We start from the raw sequence: 15,442 nt of genomic DNA, 5'->3' as shown, positions 1-15,442 counted from the left end.
GCCTTCGGCATTGAGAAGGTTAATTAACCAGCACAAGGTGGGGATATGAGATGTCTGTTAACTAGGGAAGCATTTTGGATTTGTAGTCTAGGTTCTAGAGTCCCAGGTGCTTTAAATACAAGATGAAAAGTCATGTATCATTACTAATATGTAATATATGTGGATTTTTCAATATGCACTTTCATGTAAATTATTTTTTTCAAGAATTATGGAATTTTATCAATCCACTTTTTTCTGTTTTTTTTAATCATGTCCATTATTTATCACATATGTGTTTTCTATTTCTGCTTCACTGCCATATAATGTTCAAACGCGTCGCTTTTTACACCAATGTCTTCATGCTGCGAGTATATTTTAATTAATGTTCTAATAAAGTTAATACTTTTATCATCATCCAGGAGCTGGAACAAACTCCAATTTTTTTCTTCCATAACGTGAAAATCACATTCTCTATTGAAGCCCGGCCACAGGCTGGGTATTAAGGGAGCTCTGTAATGACCAGGCATTAAGCATTCAACAGAACTCCATCTGTCGTAGCAACTCAGTCGCGACCCACGCTCAGATCACCGGCACGTCGATGGGCACATGGAATGACATGTCCCCGTCTCCATGTTGTTAATGCCGCTTTCAGAGTTTGACAGCGGCATTTAACAGGTTAACAATTGCAGGTTAACACACAGCCATTACTTATCTGGTATAGGGTAAGATTATCACATGAGCCCACTCCATACAGCCGCTTCATGCTTGTGCCGTATATGTAGAGCGCATGTCGTGAAAGGGTTAAGGTCTATAGAAAAATATTGATTTGTCTACTTACCTGGCTTTTTTTGTTGCTAATTTTGTATTGGTATAAAAATGTGTGAAGAAAGCTTAATATTGTGCAAAAGAATTGAGTTAACAAATTTTATGGCAATGACAGTGACATTGTAGGTGAAAGTGATAATTTCTAACACTGTGGAATTTTACAAGCTAATTCTTTTCTTCTTAGGGTAAAAGAGCCATACTTTCATTTACTACTGGTGGCACAGAACAAATGTACAGTAAAGACGGTCTAAAGGGTGAAATCCGATACCTTCTGTGGCCTATTCAAGTAAGAATTTGCAACTAAAGGAAACCTTTCAGCTGATTCATACTGCTCGAACCATGGGCAGCATGGAACAGACACTGATTCCATCATTTTAGACAGATATGTTTTACCTTGAACCGCTGATTCATTTTAGAGAAAAGTTACATTTAAAAGCCAGCCGGAGATCATGTGGCTTAGATGACTAGTCCAAGATGCTAGCACCCAGCTGGCTTCTCTCCAACCCACTCCCCATGAAGGAAAAGTTTCTGCTTATAAACACTCTTAGCAAGAGAATTGAAGGATAAGAAAGCGGAAATAGTGTTATCCAGTAAAAATAGTTTTTTAGTGGTGCAGCAACTGCTCTCCAGGTTGAGTAGTGAGAAAGCACACCTCTCTAGAGGCCTTGACGTGTAACTCCATCTGCTACTCCGCTGGTTGGAGGATCCAACATCGAAATCAAGTATAAAATGGATAAATGAATGTGTTATGTTGCTGGCAAGTGATAAAGTTTTCAGGAAAAGTGCATTTTTTTTCTCAACGTGTTTCAAAGTTTGTCAGACGTCTTCATCAGGAGAACCGAGAAAGACTTTGTAAGAGCACCAAAAGTTGCAACATTTTAGCAAAGCCTCAAGTTGCACCAAAATTGTGACTTTTCAAGGATTTTTACACCAGAATACTTGCGTAAAAGGTTTAATAAAAATTACTAGAATACTGTAATTAAAATTATTAGGTGATCCCAAACTGAGTATGCATACTACTTTTTTGCTCTCTAAAATTTGTCTAAAAGCTGTCATGCCAGAACAAGGAAATGCCCGATGTGCGGCGCAAAAGAGGGGGAAAACCCCAGGAAAAAGGTAAAGGGATCACTGACGATAGGAAGAGGGGATGGAGATCCCTAAACACTCACCTGACTGAACCTGACCGTGACTCTCACCTGACTGACCCCTGTGCTCCCTATCATCCCTAGACGGGTCCTTTTCCCCGTGTTCAGTCAAGTGCCTAAGCCCTGGCTAGCCCTGAGATAACCAAACTAATGAGAAGGACAGCAAGACACTAGTCTCACTACTGGGGTAAGAAAACACAGAGAGGGAGACAAAGAGGGAGAAATAAAACAACAAATGGAACATCACAGCTTTAAGTGAAACAACTTCTCCGGGAACTTCTCCAAGGAGGCGAGCATAGAAAACCTATAATTGGCATAGGAGAGAGCTAGGAGTCAGTTTACATAATGGAAGGGAGTGACGGCAACATGCAGCAGTTGAGATTAAATGGAATCCCAGCAGGATCAAACAGGAACTCTTAACCCCTTCACCACCAAGTGAAAATCAATCCACTCAACTCAAGTTAATAGCTGAGGGGACTCCAAAGAGGACTTGCGATTTGCAAATTGCTGTGACCTTCTGATCCCAGATAACCCAAAGGTCTCAGTGGGACATGGTACATTCGTGACAAAAGCTTAATGAATTAGGTCCATAGGCGAGTCACCTCAGTTGCATTGTCACAGGCCAGCTTTAAAGTATATGCTTTCTCTGAAATGCTGCATGGGAATAAAACATGCCTGTCTTAAATGATGGAGCCGGAGTCTGTTTCATGCTGCCCTTGTTTGGGGCAGTGTAAATCAGCCGTTAGCTTCCATTTATATTTATTCTTTCTAATATATCCAGTATATGTTATGAGGCATTACATAGTAGCATATTGCATGATTTGTGTAGCTTGTAATTACAGTAGCAGTCTTTTTTTTTTTTTTACCTTCAGGACAAAATGTTCCTTTTTTATTTTTCACATTCCAGTAACCATATTATTTTATTTTGTAAATGCGTTGTAGTTTTTAATGGTATTATATAATTTTTACATTATAGAATTAATTGATCTAACTTATCTAACTTGTTATTATACACAGTATGTTAACTTTACACTCTGGATCCATATGATTTCTGCCATATCCAGCATTTCCTGTATATCTGCATTGGTGTAAATTAAGAAATGAAGTCAATGTACTAAACATATTTACTCTTGTTTTCCTCAGCATGGCATAATGCACTTCTGTGGATTTGAAGTCCTTGCTCCTCAAATATCATATTCACCAGAGTATGGGAGCGAAGAAAGAATAAGAGAAATACTAAATAATTGGGCTGAAAGGCTAGAACTAATTTGGGATGAAAACCCTATAGATTGTTGTTCACCTTAGTATTTCCACTAGATGGTTGATGTTTCTTTGAAAAACCAGAAAAAAAAGAGCTAACCAATGATTATGTGCACACTCCATGTAATATATAAAAATTTTATATATGAAATGCCATATTAAAAAATAAAAAAATAATAGTCCACTACAAATGCATCTAAAAATATCCACAATGATAAGATCCTAGCAAAATACAAAATAATAAAAACTAAATATGGCATATATTGGGTTGTGATAACTCCAGTAAATATCAAAATATATGTGATGGCCCAAAAAGGTCCTAACATAAATAAACCCCGCAAGTGCAATGATGCATGGCCAATTGTGTAGATGTGTGTATATATATATTGTGACAGAGTCACTGGTGAAGTGATGGAGGGGAGATATGTATCACTGCGCATGATGGCGTCAGTGATGTAAAATCAGAATTGTTTCCTCCAGAGCACTATGTGTTGGGTCAGTTTATTGAAAGTTATATTATGGGCTGGTTTTAGTGGACATTCATAGAGCGGGAGGGAGACTGTCCACGTATCTCCACATGCAGAGTTCTGACAGGACCTGTGTCATGTCAGGATCATGTGAGCAGTCACATGATGGAGAGTCACATGGTCTGCCTTTAAATAGCTGAACTCCAGGGTTAGTCTGGGCTGTTGAGGGCTGGAGGGGAAGACTCCAAGAGAGTGTTTGTGCACGAAGTGTTTGTGTAAGGACATTGTTAACCCTGAGTGGGCTGACCCCCACTAGTGCAAGGACTGCACAAAGTGCTACAGTCTTGTTTTGCCCAAAGGGCCGTATTTATTTTTGTGCTAAAGACCTTGGTTTATGCTGCACTAAGAAACCAAGTGCATCCTTAAAGGCGCAGTGTTCCATTGATTATCTCCGTGTGCAGATGAGTGAGCCAATCTACCACAATACAAATAAAATAATAATTTTTATAGCACCAACATATTCCACAGCACTTAACATTTTAGAGGGGACTTGTGCAGACAATAAAAGACATTGCAGCAAAACAATAATCACATAAATCAACAGATGCCAAGAGGAATGAAGACCCTGCTCGCAAGCTTACAATCTATGAGGAAATAGGGGAGACACGAAAGGTAAATGGTAACAATTGCCCTGATTGTTCTGACCAGCCATAATATAAGAAATCGGGTGTTCATGTAATGCTTCATGAACCGGTTATCAGCCAGAATATGTAAAAGTACAGACACAGAGGGCTATTAAATGTATAAATCGTGTGAGAACATGATACGAGGAACCTGGCTATGGTTAAAATTTTGAATGGGAAAAACAGGGATAGTTAAATAAATGTGTTGAGGTGGTAGGCCAGTCTGAAGAAATGTGTTTTTAGGACACGCTTAAAACTAAGGGTATTGGGGATTAAAAATATATGGAAAAATTACTGCTAGAGTATTAGCTTTTGTTAGGGTTAACACTTGTTTTTAAATAGTTAATCTTATAGGTGGAGGCCCACAAGTGTGATCTATTAACGCTTAATCAACTATAGCACCACCTATCTTAGGATCTTTTCCTTCTTATATCCCAGAAAAATAGCAATGTGTATTATGGCAATGATAAAGGTTTAGCCGAAACGCGTCTTGCCGTGCGCTTTACAGCAGTAATTTTTCCTATCTCTGCCTATATTTATAATATGCTGCTATGGATAAATATTTTTAATCTACGTTTGAAATAAAGAAAAAGATTTTTTTATGTACTTCAAACTTGGCTCGCTGGATTCATCTCTTTTTCGCATTTATTGTTGGCAAGAGCTCCTGTCATTTATCCGTTGCTGAGAGCCTATACAGTATAGCAGCTTATCTTTTGAATCAACCGGGTAAGCTGGCATTTTTTCTTTTTTATCATTCCAAAGAATTGGTGCAGCAAGTGAGAAGTCTTGGAGATGGGAGTGGGAGGTTTTGATTATTGAGGATGTTAACCTCAGGTCATCAGCAGAACAGAGGGCATGGGTAGGGTGGTATACTGAGACGAGGGAGGAGATGTAGAGTGTTGCTGATCCATGGAGAGCTTTGTGGGTGAGAGTGATACGTTTGTACTAAATTCTGGTGTGGATGGGTAACCAGTGCAATGACTGGCACAAGGTAGAGTCATCGGTGTAACGGTTGGTGAGGAATATGATCCTGGCTGCAGCATTCAAGACAGATTGGAGGGAGGAGAGTTTGGTAAGAGGGAGACCGATTAATAGCTAGTTAAAATAGTCCAGATGAGAATGAATAAGAGCAACAGTAAGAGTTTTTGCAGAGTCGAAAGTAAGAAAAGTTTGAATTCTAGAAATGTTTTTGAGATGCAGAAAACAAGAGTGAGCCAGTGATCAGATGTGGGGGGTGTTATGTGTTACAGAACCACTCAGCACCCAGAATATGTTGTGCAGTTATATGTTTGTATAATAGGTTCCATGTGAGATGCATGTCCCTAATGCATCAGTTCACAGGCTGCACCCTGGGCAGAGGGGACACGATATTCTCCTTTTGTCCGCCCTCCCCCCACCTTTGCAATTTCCACAGTAAACATCGGCAGGCTCCGGCCACCTGTGGCTTTTGTAATGCATGTCTGGCCTGCCGCTTTTCTATTGGCCAGCCCTCTGTATCTGTGTGATATATTCTGTGTCCTGTGAGTAAAGTGTTGTCAGACTGGAAATACATGGAGAAGCAGTGATCTTTTATATGCGCCCATGTAACCAAGGAATTCCAGCCAGCGTCATTCATTCAGACTCCAGCCAACGCAGAGCGGACCTCCGAAAACACGGGGTGGTACTGAAAAAGGTACCCCAGCTGTTTGAATTCTAGAAATGTTTTTGAGATGCAGAAAACATGAGTGAGCCAGTGATCAGATGTGGGGGGTGAATGGAAGCTCTGAATCAAATATGATCCCGAGACGGTGGGCATGTTGCTGGGGAGTAATGGTAGAACCACACACGGAAATGGCAATGTCGGGCATAGGTAGGTTAGTAGAGGGAGGAAAGTCAAGGAATTCAGTTTTTGACTGGTTCATATTCAGATAGAGGCATGATGTAGCGTTAAGACAATCACTGGTGTTTTGTAATAATGCAGGCATGATGTTAAGAGTAGAGGTGTATAATTGGGTGTCATCAGCATAGAGATGGTACTGGAAACCAAATCTACTGATTGTTTGTCCAATAGGGGCAGTATAGAAGGAGAAGAGGACTGATCCTTGAGGAAACCCAAAAGTAAGGGGCTAAATGAGAGGAAGAGGAGCTAGCAAAAGATATAGTAAGGTAGGAGGAGAACAAGGAGAGAATGGTGTCCTTGAGGCTGATAGAGCAGAGCATAGTGAGCAGCAGCTGTTGATCCACAGTGTTGAATGCTGCAGAGAGATCTAGGAGAATTAGCATGGAGTAGTGACCATTGGATTTAGCTGTTAGTGGGTCGCCCTCTCACACCCAGGGCAGCGGGGTACTCGGTACCGGGCCGGTGTCAAGGTGGGAATGTGTCACAGCAGCAGTGACCCTGTCCATGGCCCTGGGCACCCAATATCAATGGCGGTGATGTTAATGGTGTAATAGTTTATTTGGATAGTTCGTGACGCCACCCGTGGTGTTTGGCAAGTGTGATGTTGAGCCAACGCTGCATGCAGATCCGCTGGGACTGATGGTGTGGTGCAGCAAAGATGGTGTAGCTCCCCACAGGTGGAGCTGTAGTCCCAGGGCAGTGTAGGTGCAATGGATGAGGAGAGGCGCAGGATGGTATAGATGTTGTTACCCAGGTGTAGCGGTGCTGGAATAACTGGAGGACACCAGGGTGTGCGGTTCCAAGGCTTTACTCACTGTTTGCAGTTCACACACACGCCTGCCTCTGTACTGTGTTCTCCAGGTCGGGGCTCCAGCCAACCTCCACCTGAAACTTCCACCTGATGAAGATGGATCCTCCGTCGAAACGCGTTGTGGTTTAACCCCATCTCTTGTCTGAGTCTCTTTCCTGCGCTCCTAAGACCGTTTCCATTTTCTCATTGCTCCTATCCTCCATTGGAGGTTTTCGGCTGGAGCTGTGGTGGAGACCTGACATTTTTGTCTGCCCCTGGGTTGCTTCCTAAGTGCTCCTCTATGACCGCTTATCACTGACTTTTATTTACTTCCCATAAGACACATCATTATCAAATACATTATCACAAAACATTCAAAATTCTTGTAAGGTGCTGAACACTGCTCCCAGCCGGGATTTCTTGTAGCGTCCCTTGAGGTAGACATCATTCTTCGAAAAGTGTCCATTCAAAAACATCATCTTCTCAAAGAGTCTTTATATGTAAAACCAAGAGAGAGCACCCAAAGGGGTGCAAACTATTTACAAGAAAGTTTTGGATCACACAGCGTCTATGATCTCTACAGTTCCATTTGTAGAAAAGCACTGCCAATCAGAAGCAGGCAACAAAAGTGCTACCGTAAAAACATTATAGCAAAACAAGGCACAACTGGTGCAAACAAAACCCTCCTGGGTAACGAGAGTTACTTTAGGTTACTAGTGCTGTTCCCCTCCAGGGGCTGGTATCCCGGTCCCAGACCAGATCCAGGATGACCTGGCCAGCCGCTGCAACTGCGGTACACCCCAGGGCCTTCCCAGGTGGAGGAACATCTGACATACCTGGGGCCTCCTGGTGGTGCGGCCTCTGCTCCGGTGCAGGTGGTGATGGAGCGGATGGTGGCTCCGGATCCGCAGGGGTCTCTGCGGGGACTTGCGCAGCCGCATCAGGTCCGGGCGGGAGCTCCGCTTCCACTCCCGGGTCCTCCGGTAACTCCTTCGGGCAGGCGGCACTCAGCCATACGGTCAGGGTAGAAGTGTAGATCAGCGCTGCCCGGGGACAGTCCGGTGTGGTAGCGGCAGGTACCGATGGAGGGGGTACCGCTGGTGTAGGCCACGCCGGGGCGCGCTGCCGTCTCAGCTTCTCCAAGGCTTCCTTCCTCAGCTGCAGACTGGCTGTCAATTCAGCTATTTCAGCTTCCAGTTGCTGGCGGTTCATTCCAGAGTTCGGGTTGGAGCCATCAGCCATGGTGCCAGGGGTTTGCACTTCCCCATGCTCCGCAGGCCTCCTTCCCTCACCCTCCAAAATGGCGTTCTGGCGTTCTTCTTGCTCCGCCCTTCTGCTCACCACTGGCTTCCTCTGCCCCTCCTTCCGGGGGCGGCGTCGTCTTCCCGCGCTTTCATACCAAGCCAGTACACGAACCCCTCGGGGGGTGGGCCATGCATCTGTCACATAGTAATTCAGGCAGGAAAGGCCCAAGACTCTTTGCGGTCTTTTCTTAGGACCTCCCATCTCTTCACGCCCTTCTTCTCCGCGCCAGCGGCCATTTCTAATGTCCATTTTACAGTCTATTAAATTTGGTCTTCTGCAAATTTTCAAAAGTTGTAAATCCAAGGCACACAGAACCCGATGGCATCGGGTCTCGTCATCCTGTTCGTGACGCCAAAATTGGGTCGCCCTCTCACACCCAGGGCAGCGGGGTACTCGGTACCGGGCCGGTGTCAAGGTGGGAATGTGTCACAGCAGCAGTGACCCGGTCCATGGCCCTGGGCACCCAATATCAATGGCGGTGATGTTAATGGTGTAATAGTTTATTTGGATAGTTCGTGACGCCACCCGTGGTGTTTGGCAAGTGTGATGTTGAGCCCACGCTGCATGCAGATCCACTGGGACTGATGGTGTGGTGCAGCAAAGATGGTGTAGCTCCCCACAGGTGGTGAAGCTGTAGTCCCAGGGCAGTGTAGGTGCAATGGATGAGGAGAGGCGCGGGATGGTATAGATGTTGTTACCCAGGTGTAGCGGTGCTGGAATAACTAGAGAACACCAGGGTGTGCGGTTCCAAGGCTTTACTCACTGTTTGCAGTTCACACACACGCCTGCCTCTGTACTGTGCTCTCCAGGTCGGGCCTCCAGCCAACCTCCAGGCCAGATAGGATTCTCCCTTCCACACTCCGCCAATATGTACCTTCACTGAACGACTCCTCCAATGCGCCTTTAGGTGCGAAGCACTCCAGTACTTTGTTACCCTGGAATGCCTCTCTCTAGGTGTTCCCAGTCTCTACATGTATGACAGACAGCTGTAGCCTGCTTCGGGGACTCCTCACTGCGTCCCGGCTCTCTATTCAGTTGCTGTTGTGTCCCAAGTCTATGATGGGAGCAAGGCGTTAGTGGCTCACTACTCCTCCGGAGTCTGTTGCCGGACATAAAGATCCAATCAACCTCGGGGACCGGGCCTCTGCCTTTGCGCTCTCTGGACTGGAAGGGTTCTCTATCTTTCTTCAAGCAGCTTCCCACCGTCCTTCTATTCTCCTTCGTTCCAATCTGTTCTATCTCTCTCTTATGGAAGGTTAGGTGATCAATCTTATCAGTCTCTTTCTCTGTCTTTCTCATGCCAGCAGCCCAGATCACTGGGACCTGCTGCAGCACGTCCTTCAGACATCCATCTTCTCTCGTCTCTCTCCTCTAACCAACCCCCTCCTTAACTGTCACTCTTCCCACTCTTTTATATCATCTCACTCCACCCGCCTCCCAGCACATCTCGTGTTAGGAAGCAGGGTTCTACGAGGGGTGCTCTGCTAACCCCCAGCCTGAAGCTGTTAGGTGGCCCCACTGAACTATCCTGTGTGTGGGATGCAGGTGTGGAGTGTGGTCAGGAGTTCCCACCTTACCTGGATGGTGGGGCACTACACCTTAGGAGAAGGTGCAGTACCTCTGTGGCGACTGAAGCCTCAGGGGCGCCACATTAGTGGATCATTAGAGAATTTTTTGAGGGCAGTTTGAGCAGAGTGTAAAGAGCGGAAACCAGATTGAAGAGGGTCGAGAAGAGAGTTATCTGAGAGATAGCGGATTAGACGGGAGTGGACCAAGTGTTCTAGGATTTTAAAGATGAAGGGCAAATTAGAGACAGGTCTATAGTTAGCAGCACAGTTTTGGTCAAGAGATTTTTTTTTTAAGTAATGAATGTATGATGGCATGCCTAAATGAGGAGGGAAAGATACCGGAAGAGAGAGAGAGGTTGTTAGGCGAGTTGTGACAGCAGGGGAAAGGGACTTGACAAGATGTGATGGAATAGGGTTACTGGTGCAAGTAGTAGGACGATGCAAGGAGCCTAATCACTTCTTCCATGACTGGTACAAAGACAGTGAGCTAGATGCAGTGGGGAAGGGATGACAGTGCATGGTATAAGGGGATTGGGATATGGTCAATTTTCTCTTTGAAATAATTGGCTAGATCGCTAGCGCGGAGATCCATGGGTGAGGCCTGCACTCTTGGGTTGAGTAGGGAATGAAAAGCGTCAGACATTTCAGATTATTGAATAGTGAGGTGATGAAGGTGTTGAAATAGGTTTGTTTAGAGAGGTTAAGGGCAGAGTTGTATGTTATAAGCATAAACTTATAATGGATGAAATATTCGGGCAGATTGGACTTTCTCCAGAGACGTTCGGCATACCTGGAGCACCGCTGTAGGAAAGTATTTTGCAGTGTGTCAGGGTTATTGCCATCTGTGCCAAGTTGTTCTGTGTATAGAAGATTCAGTTTTATCCAGGGCACTTTGTAGTGTTTCATTATAATGTTTCAATGCAGAGTCAGGGCATGAGAGGGAGGAGATTGGGGCCAATGATGACTGCAAATTCTTCATAAGTTTCTGGGTGTTAGTGGCCCGAATATTACTGTAAGTGTGGAAAGTGGAGGTGTCCTGAATGGTATGACAGTTCTTGACAGAGAATGAAAAAAGGTTGTGGCCAGAGAGCAGGAGTTAGTAAAATTATGCACTGAGCAGAGCTGGGAGAAGATCAGGTCGAGGGAGTTTCTGTCTTCATGCGTAGGAGAGTTAGTAAGCTGCGAAAGGCTGAAGGAGGAGGTTAGAGATAAAAGGTGAGTGGCAGATGTGGAGAGGGGAAAAGAAATGGGGATGTTAAAGTCTCCTATGATGAGGGTGGGGATGTCACAGGAGAGAAAATGTGGAGGCCAGGTGGCAAATTGATCCAGGAACTGACGGTAGGGGCCTGGAGGACGATACACATCCACCACTCATATGAAGAAGGGGATGTAGAGTCTGACACCATGGACCTCAAAAGAAGGGAAGATAAGTGAGGGTACTTGGGGGATAACCATAAAGGTATATTTGGGTGATAGGAGCAGACCAACGTCTCCACCTGGTCTGCTGTTCGATCTTGGGGTATGAGAAAAATGTAGTCCACCATATGAAAGAGCAGCAGCAGAGATGGTGTCTGACTGCTGGATCCAGGTTTCAGTAAGCGCCATAAGGTTAAGAGAATCAGAAAGGAAGAAGTCATGGATGAAGGCGAGTCTAATACACACTGAGCAAGAATTCCAAAGGGTACAATTAAAAGAGGCAGAAGGCATGCAGGGAATATTAATGAGATTTGAAGGGTTTCTGAGTGTAGTAGTTGAGCGATTCGATTTATATAACATGAGGGGCCAGAGTAGGGAGAGATAGCTCCTGTGACTAGGAGAAGGAGGAGAGAAAGAGTGAGCAGATGGTTAAGTGATTTGTGAGAGCGTCTCTTGTGTTGGATTGTGGGACTGAATGGATCTATGCAGTTTAGCAATGTAAAAAGAGTGTGAGTGCTATACATAGGAGAGAAGAGGACAGAGGGGCTGATAAAGATGGAGTCTAAAGGAATATGATTTGTCCAGAATTATGTTAATTCATCAAAACTAACTGGGCAGGGGGAACCATGTGGTAAGGTCTTAATGAAAAAAATAGCAGAACAGAAAATTAAGCACAAGTACTAGAATTAAATATCCCTAAATTACTTGGACCTTACACCTTTTCCCATGTTTAAAAGGGTTGTTGTGCCATTAAATATTATATTCATTGGATAGGTCATAAAAATCTTCACCACTTACAAGGTGTTAAAAATTATCCAGTGGAAAATTAATTTTTTTAATTACATAGTTGGTACCACCTCGTGTTTATAGAGATTTATTAAGGTGCTTACAACATAATTCTAGCAAAAACACCTTAACAGGTCACAATATAATTGTGAAACCAGGCAGTTGCACAAAAATATTGTGACTCTTGGCATTTAACAAGTCACTCCCGGCCAGCTATGCCAATATGGATGTAGCATGGACAAATCGGGTTATGGTCACTTTTCTTCATCAAATCATAAGATATGCCTCTGTAGTTGGGTAACTTACCCTAGAAATGTATGTCGGCCAGTAGATGAGTAGTGATTAGTGATGGGCAAGCATACTTGGTAATGCTCGGTGCTCACCCGATCATCGCTGTACTCGCGGTGCTCAGTGAGCGCCGAGCATTTCTAGTATTGTTCGACGGGAATTTGGGTCACCACCCTGCATTTTTGGCACTCTTTAGAGCACCAATCAACATGCAGGGATTGTCTGCCATGCACTGTAACGTCGCAGCCATGTTGGTTGTGGCATTACAGTGATTGGCTGGCCGCACTGCGTCATCAGGTCTATATGAGACCTGGCGCCGCCCTGCTCATCACATTCATCTCCGGAATCAGTTAGTTTAGGGAGAGTTGCTGCCGAGATAGGGTCAGATTTGGAGGTTTCAAAGTTAGTGTTGGTATACCATAATAGAATACACAAATCCAGCTAAATCAATGGTCCTTTTAAGGACTAATTGTGGGGTATATAGATTGCAGTGCTAGGTAGGCAGGGAGTGTATGTGGGTATATACATATCAGTGCAAGGCATGCAGGCATTGTATGTGGGTAAATAGATATCACTGCTAGTCAGGCAGGCTTTGTATGTGGCATATTTCATTGCATACATCAAGAGGGTCCATTCCATTACTGTCTGCTGTTGCTGCCTATTACATATATTGAACGTATATACATAGCCCCAGGTAGCAGTGGCCAGGAATACATTTTTTTGCATCTTAATCATGATTATTTTATTCCAAAGCAATCCAGAGCCCCATTTTTTTCTCCATTTGCTTGTTGACATTGCAGAATACAGCGAGAAATTTTTCATAGCACAGCGTGAAAATCCAGCTATTTTAAACGGGTTTGCTGAGTGTGCAGAAAATTCTGCCATTTTTGTGGTACTGTAAACATTGTTTGGAGTGTCTTATACAATTTCCTGACACCATTTTGCTGCCCAAAAAATATTTAGCTACAGGGCAGACATATTACACTGGGTTTTGTCCGCCACATGGATCGCATATCATTGCGTTCAAAATTGTGCCATTTCAGGCCTACATAGAATTGTTTTTGTTTTGTCTTAGCCTACTTATGACACAATTTTGCTGGCCAAAAAAAAAAAAAACACAGGTCAGATATTTGAAAGTGGGCTATTTCCGTCAGGCGCCTCATCTATCTGTGGGCTACAAATTGTGGCATTTGAGGCCTCCATTTAACTGTTTTTGCTGTGTGTTACCCTAGTTCTATACACTATTTTGCTGTAAAAATAAACAAAAAATACAGGCCACATATTTAACAATGTGGTATCTCCATCAGACGCCTTATCTATCAGTGGGCTACAAATTGTGGTGTTAGAGGCCTCCATTCAACTGTTTTTGCTGTGTTACCATAGTTCTATACACTATTCTGCTGTAAAAAAAATGAAAAAAGGCCACATATTTAACAGTGGGGTATCTCTGTCACGCGCCTCATCTATCTGAGGGCTACAAATTTTTGGCATTTGAGGCCTCCATTCAATGGTTATTGCTGTGTGTTACCCTAGTTCAGTGCACTATTTTGCTGTAAAAAAAATAAAAAATACAGGCCACATATTTAACAGTGTGGTATCTCAGTCACACGCCTCTATCTGTAACCTAAAAATTGTGGCATTCCAGGCCTACATTGAACTGTTTTTGCTGTGTCTTTTGCCTACTTATTGACACTATTTTCCTGTAAAAAAATAAAAATACAGGCCACACATTTTACAGTGTAGTATCTCCATCACACGCCTCATCTATCTATGGACTACAAATTTGAGGCCTCCATTCATCTGGTTTTCCTGTGTCTTACCCAAGTTATTGACACCAGTTTGCAGAAAATAAAAACTGTTAACTACATGCCAGATATTTTAAACTGTGGATTTCCCGCACACAAATCACATATAAGATCGCTCCAAATTTAAATTGTAATGAATGTGGAAAATATTGTCCATTTAAAATGGGCAAGGCGCGTAGCAAAGGACGGGGAACTGGATGTGATGGTGCATGCAGAGGCTGAGGCCGTGGGCAAGCTGAAATTGTGCCACAACAGACACCCACATCTTCTCGCTCGAGGGGACTGCAGCAGCACACCACCATTGAACCAGGAGCAGTGTCAAAAGGTTATTGGTTGGATAGCGGATAATGCTTCCATTCAATTTGCCACCACCACCACTAACACCCTGTCTTCCACACCATCAAGTCTGAGTAGCCGTGACCGCATATTCCTCACCCTGATCCTCCTTCTTCCCACCCTGCCGAGTGCTGGGAGACAACTGATCCCACACTTGGACACTCCGAAGAGCTGTTCACTTTTCCATTTATAGATTCGGGTCTCTCGCCAGGTCCACTTAAAGCGGGGCAAGATGAGATCGCATGTATTGATGACCAAATATTTGAGCTGCCATGATCACATGAAGGCGACAGTGGGAATGTGTCACAAGAGGTGGACGATGATGAGACACAATTGCCAGAAAGTCAGGAGGAGGACGAGGGTGCAGAAGTGGAAGACGAGGTGGTGGATGATATAGTAACTGACCCAACCTGGCAGTAGGACATGCAGAGCGAGGACATCAGCACACAGGGGGAGGAAGGCGTAGCACCCCAACAGGCAGGAAGAAGCAATGTGGTGGCCACAGACAGAAGGTGGGCAATCGTTCCTTGTAAAACCAACACGACGGAAGTTGGCAGTACAACTGTTAGGTCTTCCAGAGTCAGGTTGTTTTTTAAAGACTCTGGCGATAACTCCAAACAGGCCATTTACACCACCTGCCATGCCTGCATCAGCAGGGTTAGCAAAACTACCATCCTGACCAGGGGTGGGATTCAAATTTTTAACAGCAGGTTCTGTGTTTGTGTGTAAGAAAACAACACCCATTTTAAGCCACACCCATTTTAAGCCACACCCATTTACACACACTTTTTCCTCAAACATATACAAGTAGGGGCGCAGTCAAACAGTTGAAAAAAAATAAATTCGAATGAGATCAGAACAGTGCACATTCTGGCCAGCGGCTCTCCTGACCCGAGTGTGACAGCTGCAT

The 15,442-nt window shown here is 44.2% G+C and overlaps 1 protein-coding gene across 3 annotated transcripts in view; it reads left to right on the top strand.

The window, feature by feature from the left end:
• NQO2 (N-ribosyldihydronicotinamide:quinone dehydrogenase 2) overlaps window positions 1-3,570 on the top strand; it is a 154,858-nt gene extending 151,288 nt beyond the window's left edge. For all 3 annotated transcript variants that reach the window (XM_073550133.1, XM_073550134.1, XM_073550132.1), the window contains 2 exons: window positions 989-1,090; window positions 3,093-3,570. In XM_073550133.1, the coding sequence (XP_073406234.1) occupies window positions 989-1,090; window positions 3,093-3,254 (264 nt within the window). In that variant the 3' untranslated portion in view covers window positions 3,255-3,570. The remainder of the gene's footprint in view (window positions 1-988; window positions 1,091-3,092) is intronic.
• Window positions 3,571-15,442: the final 11,872 nt, after the last annotated feature.

Source organism: Dendrobates tinctorius, unplaced genomic scaffold (assembly GCF_039654945.1).
Source record: "Dendrobates tinctorius isolate UK_male_01 unplaced genomic scaffold, ASM3965494v1 ptg000163l, whole genome shotgun sequence".
Lineage (NCBI taxonomy): Eukaryota > Metazoa > Chordata > Amphibia > Anura > Dendrobatidae > Dendrobates > Dendrobates tinctorius.
This window is presented reverse-complemented; position numbering and strand designations above follow the sequence as displayed.